Below are 6,351 nucleotides of genomic sequence, written 5' to 3' on the forward strand. Positions count from 1 at the left end.
CAGTCGACGCGGAGCGCCGGTCGTAGGAATAGTAGACGCTGCTTGGTGGGGGCTGGTTTTCGGTCGTAAAATCTCAAAAAATGATCACCCACCTTAGAATATGGTCTCTTCGGATTCTCGGTGACGAGAAGAATCGGATGGTATATAAATCCGAGCGGTGCCTGACTGTATTCGCTGCGAAATCATTCTATGAGAACGGAGCAGACGTGAAGAGCGTCCATTCACCTCGGTGACCGCAGCGCCTCCCCTTCGAAATGCTTGAAAAGTCCTTGAATTTTCGGCCAAGCGTCCATTCACCTCGGTGACCGCAGCGCCTCCCCTTCGAAATGCTTGAAAAGTCCTTGAATTTTCGGCCAAATGTTGTGTGCAAAACCTGAGTAATGTGCACAAGCTTACTGTAGCTCAGCCCACACCGCTGTTTACTGAACTCATTTGAAACGAATATTTGCATATTTTTGTGATATGTACTACCAAGGCCTTAGAATTTGAAAAAAATATATTGCCTGCCCTCAGAGTGTTCACACATAAAAGGGCCCTGCAACACTTTTTGAGCATGGTCAGAAAATGCTGCCGATCGGTAGTAAAGGCTCCGGAGAACACGCGAGCGAAATATTGTAGCGCTGCACGTGGCCTAGAATTCACAATAAATTATCAAAGGCAGCTAAACATTGCTTTCTCTTCTCTCGACAAATGACATAAGACGCTCAAAAACCACTTCTAGAAAGCCCATCTATCAGCCATTGGGTGATTTGAACATGGCGGGCACGGTCGTGACAGAGATCGCCGCGGGAGCCAGTGACTTGTCCATGTGTGCACGTGCGATCACACTGAAAAAGCCACGCATTCGAAAAAAAAAAAAGTGCTCGAGGTCACGAGGTGCACCTGGTGTATTTTCTTTGCGCCTGCCATCCCTCCCTGCTTAGCTTCCAGATCTCCAGCATGCGACAAAGCTTTGTAACTCCATTCGCACTGGACCGATTTTTAAAACTTTTGCAGCATTGAATTCGTATGGCAATAAGCTCTTCCAGTTAAAAAACACCAGACGGTCGAAATTTCTGGTGCCCTCCACTTCTGTGTTCATAATCGTATTGTGGTTTTGGGACGTACAACTACAGATATTATTCCTATTATCCCCTGGGAATTGATCGCCTTGCTGCTTGCCATTGCATTTCGCATGAAGAGTTCACCAAGGCCACATGTTCGAAGTAATCATGATTCCCACGCTCCTATAATGGAAAATATGCCTTGCCGCGTGGATGAGTTTCATTTTTACCTTTAAAATGCATTTCTATCAAGCGGCAATTTTTGCCAACTTCCTGAGTTTGGACATCATGTTTCTGATATTTCTAATGGCCAGATCTGGATGCAGTTTGTTCCACGTATAACTTAAGATGTGAAGATAGCATTTAACTTCTTTAAGATGTGGCATCACTTATATAATTTTAACAAACTTAAAGTAAGCAAGCAGTATGAGCTGTTCATTTAAAGACGTCTCATACTATAACATTACTTGTTCATTAAAATGACCTATAGATACTTCCTAGAATGTTTTCTATATTTTAGAGTTAATGTGGAGCAATATGAGCCATTAATGGCTCATAAATATAGAAGTGTAGTCATGGAAGGGGTTTGTCTAAAAATAAATACATTTTACATTGTCGTGGCGGTGGAAGCCCCCATGACAAGAAAAATACAAGAAAAAGAAATACTAAGGCTTCCTTAGTCATCTGCTTAAAGTGGCTTAGCAAGTCGGGTGTTACACGGCTGAGCTTAAGGATGAGGGCTCGATTCTCGGCCACGACAACCATACTATGAAGCAAGATAAATGAAACACCAGCTGCCTACATACATTTAGGTATACGTTAGAAGAAACTCAGATGGTTCAAATATTTCCAGTCCCCTCACTATGACATGATATTGTGGTTTTGGCATGCGAAACCCGAGATATTATTTCTTGGCTGCTACATTGGTTTTCTAGACAAGCAGCAACATAAACTGAGTTAGAGAAAATAACTAATGTTATAACCTGTTTTCTACACAATTGTTTTCTTTCTGCATAGCATTACCTCAATGCTGTGCAACCTTCCAAAAATGACGCCAATTTTAATTGTGGAGATGCTTTCACAGAAAATTATTTTGGTGATTTTTAGGCTTGCCAGTGTTAGCTCTAGGGTGTAGACAGACATCATATGCCATTCATTTAATGCAAGAAGGGAAGTCATGCCAGTACTGCTTTATTCAACTTGTTTTCTTCCACTGACTCCACTGAAATATTTTCACTTTATTCGTTTTATTTCAACAAACCTCGGCCTTAATGTGAAGTCTGGGTGCACTGCCAGCAGCTTGAACATCTCACTGTGCTCTTGAGCTGCCAACATGGCTTGAATGAGGGGCGGATGCGACAGTCCTACTTCTATAAATAGATGCCCTCCAACTTTGAGCCTTGTCTTTGACAACTGCAGAATGCCTCGCACAACGTCCAAACCATCAACGCCAGCAAAAAGAGCTGCATGGTCTTCATGCCTGAAGACATAATTGAAACCTTTAGAAATACATTTCCACAACATGGCAACTGAATTGTTTACATCCACAATAGAACATATTGTATATTATGTCTTGGTGATAGCTGACAGATATATATATATAAAAAGAGCTGCTTTCTCTACATATTGATCCCCCAGTTGTTTGCTGTCATGTAATAAAAATACAAGTGACAGTGCCTAAGTGTTACAGGAGGAGCTCTCAAAGCAGAAACTCTAAGGGAGACCTGCTGTGAAATCTGCATACAAGAAACAACAGTACAATAAGCAAAACAGACAGGTAAAGTTAACAAGAACAATACAATATACAAAATTTAAAACATGCTTGTAGTAAATATGGGTTCTTAAGTATTAAATTAGCAACATTAAAATTGAAAATATTTCAATTGTGGCAAAGATCGCAGGAAGGCAATTGACACTTTAGACAATGCACAAAGACATGGTAAATAAGCATAGGGATTACAAAATAGTGTGATAGGTGAAGGAACGCAAAAAACTGTTCAGCTTTAAGTTTGGATAAATATTTCTTAGCTATTTAATCAGTGGACTGAAAAGTGCAAACTGCTCTCTTTAATCAAATAATTAAATAGCATGTATTAATGGCTGTGAAGATAACATGCTTTTATCATAGTTTTATATAACAATGCAAACAAATGGTTCTGGTGTTATGGGAGTACAAGTATGGAAGTTCAGATAGCGTGAAAAAAGTGGCTTGCACATGGATTTGCCTTAAGCTTGTGCTTTTAGTTTCAAACCACTTTTTAACTAGGCTGATTGCAGCTTCCAACACTTATAGGGACAATTTACAATAATCAATTGTGCCTGTTATATAACCAACTGGAATGCATTAGGAAAATGTGATTCTTTGAAAGTTTAGAAGAATTGAAAATTGGGTAACATCTCAAAAGTACCTAAAGGTGCAAAGGTGAAATTATTTTTTGTATCATATATCACTTTCATGGAAGGTCAATGATAGTAATTTTTTACTGAGCAGTTTGATGAAGGCCTCACAGGACAACTACTGGTGGAAAGAGACCATCACTAGCAAAAAAAAAAAAAAATGTGCCAGGTATTCAAAAATGCACAGCAGCTAACCCCTAATTCCCCTCTAAGTGTAAAATCACTCTATTAGGGTTTTGAAAGTGAAAAAACACAGATGAAGAAGTAGACATGACGACGCCTGGGTGTTTTTTGCGCTCATAGAGTATGAATGGAACCTTACATACTAGCCCAGTTGTCGACCTTGCGATACAATCACTCACCTCAATACTTCTGGCTCAATTGAGCGCGACTCTTCAATGGCAATATAAGGGGGATTACTGACGATGACATCATAAACTGTGCCGATCAAGTGAGGTAGCAAACATTTTAAGCCAGTTGATGTCACCTCAGCCACGTAGCAGGACACTCTTTTTGACATGCCCAGTTGCGAGGCATTTTCTTCAGCTAGTTTGACAGCCAGAACATTTTTGTCAATGCCTGTGTAATGAACCTGGAAGCGTGAAATATGAATACAGGTGCATTAATTTAAGTAGCGTGCTTTCTCACTCAATTGTCAGAAAACAAAATGTCTGGCAGTTTTGTGCACATGGGCAGCTTTTCACACACCAGTGTCCTGCAGACTATATGTTTTATGACAGTTAGATTCCTTGATGTGTACTCACGAGCAAGGGCTTTTTAATATGGCATTTAGTAAAAACAAAGTCTGTGTTGTCAACTTATAACCTACTCCCCTCCCCCTTTTTTTGTACAGTCATATCTAAATTGTGGGTTTACCTTTTCATGCAAAACACACCATATACCTTTTGGGTATTGAAATCTCACTTGAAGTAACTCAACTCTAAATGTCCCTTCATGCTTGACAGTGTTAATCATTCGCAGGAAATCTCAGCAAAGCTGTGCTGTGCACATGCTGGAACTACCCATGCATTGCATATGCAAGCACCCAGATGGCATCTTAAGTGCTCCGTATTACGTGAGATAACAGTACGCGATATATCCTCGCGACGCCCCCGATTACACACGGCATAACCGATTCCGCTGAAAACGCTCACATACCTTAGTAGTTCGGGAAGCAAGCGCGAGGCAAATGGCACCTGTGCCGCAGCCGACGTCTAAGATACGTTCAATGCCACTGTCGCTACGGTTAATGTGCGACAGGACAACGTCTACAAGCATTTCTGTTTCTGGTCTTGGAATGAATATTGGTCGGCACATTTTCAGGGGCAGTCCGTGAAACTGCCACTCTCCCAAGATATATTGAACAGGCAACCTATACGAACAAACAAACAGGTGTGAACGTGTTAATACGTGCAGCAGTTGCGCGTAATTGGACGAATAACCTTTGCGCTCTTCTTTGGCAGTAGTAGTTTAGTCGATGCACATGTCGAGGTAGGATATGCTTCGCGCTCTCTGGTCGTGTTTGAATCTGTGAATGAAAAGAGTTTGAAAAAATATATGTATATATCTGTTTATTCTTCACCCACCAGATGAAATGTGACGTACTTACAGACCTCTAATGCCGCTCTTCTACCGAGTACACTGCTGAGAAAACAGTCAAGTGAAGCTCTAGCCTCCCCTGGCTCGATTCCGGCACGGATAAAAGCGCGCATCCAATAATTTGTGAATTGAACGGCTGAGCGCGGACACGCCTGCCTCATGTTGCTGAAAATATACAACTGGCAGGACAAAGCGAAGACACATCGGGTGGAATAATGCAACACAGTCTTGTACGCGTTCCAGAATGGGACGAAGGCGTCCCGTTCGTTACGTCAAAAAGTGGGCGCCCCGCATCGGTCGCGAGGCCGAGGGTACAAATATACACTAGAGGGAACTCTGGCGCTACTGTCTACGGAAGCTGCAACGCACGGCGCTTCAGCGAGCATGGGAATGATGGCTAGTACACACATTTGTCTAAACTTCGTACTTCTGGCCTGCTCTTGGCTCCGTGTGTGTTTGTGTGGCTTGAAGCTGTTTTTTCACGAAACAAAAATCAGCAAATGTTCAGCGATTGCGCTTCACCGCCCTATTTTTTTATTTACCTTTACAAGTTGGGTCACGAAGTTCAAAAGGGTTGAATTTTTCTTTAAGAACTAAATCAAAACACAGCAATAAACAAAGCCGCAAGTACGATTCACCACCCACAAGTACGAAGACTAGGTAAATGTGTGTACTACCCATCATTCCCATGGTCGCTGAACAATCGCAGCGCCAGAGTGCCCTCTAGTTAATTTTAAAAAACTCTATGGCCACACTCTTTCCCTCTTTTATTTTAAAATGTTCTCGGTCGCTAGCGTCACTTGTGGCGGACGGTGCAACAACGCAACACTTTGCATTACCTCCGAAACAGTGGTGCATAGACACAACACAGCGCTGTGTTGTGTCTATGTGCCTACTCTTGTCCGTGTTCGTTGTCTGCGCTACCATCCATCATCATGCAACCATACCAACAAGCCCAAATCGCCACCCTCAGTGGTGCACAGTTGCAGGTCTCGAACAACTCTCGACTGACGCGCCCCTATGAGCCGCAGATGAAAAACGCTTAGCTGGTACCGGCCGCCGCCGTGATGATAGTGTCGATTGCAAGCGTCACCGTGCGGAACTTGTTTAAAACTAAAGGCAGGCCAACTCCGCTGGGAGCACGAACCATTCCTCAGGCAACTTTTTAGAGGAGGCGTTGACAAGAGCATGTACAGCTAGAGGGGGGCCGCGCCGCACCTCGGCTGATTCTCCGACAGGTGACAGTAGCGGCGGCGCTGTAGTCTCATGGTACATAAAACAAGGAAAACTCATTGAACAGGCACTACCAGCA

General features: G+C 42.7%; 1 protein-coding gene across 3 annotated transcripts; it reads right to left on the minus strand.

The window, feature by feature from the left end:
* Positions 1-2,218: 2,218 nt before the first annotated feature.
* HemK1 (HemK methyltransferase 1) lies at positions 2,219-5,425 on the minus strand. 3 transcript variants are annotated; one of them, XM_037427578.2, is made up of 5 exons: positions 5,054-5,425; positions 4,883-4,968; positions 4,599-4,812; positions 3,803-4,032; positions 2,219-2,523 (listed from the first exon to the last, which is right to left on the minus strand). In XM_037427578.2, exons 1-5 carry the CDS (start codon positions 5,198-5,200, stop codon positions 2,277-2,279), a joined length of 924 nt encoding a protein of 307 aa, XP_037283475.1. In that variant the 5' UTR covers positions 5,201-5,425; the 3' UTR covers positions 2,219-2,276. The 3 variants fall into 3 exon arrangements, with proteins under 3 accessions (XP_037283475.1, XP_075733579.1, XP_075733580.1); XM_075877464.1 differs by having other exon boundaries at positions 5,050-5,187; XM_075877465.1 differs by having other exon boundaries at positions 5,046-5,184.
* Between the last annotated feature and the right edge of the window lie 926 nt (positions 5,426-6,351).

The sequence above is a fragment of the Rhipicephalus microplus genome, chromosome X (genome assembly GCF_043290135.1).
Source record: "Rhipicephalus microplus isolate Deutch F79 chromosome X, USDA_Rmic, whole genome shotgun sequence".
NCBI classification, from domain to species: Eukaryota; Metazoa; Arthropoda; class Arachnida; order Ixodida; family Ixodidae; genus Rhipicephalus; species Rhipicephalus microplus.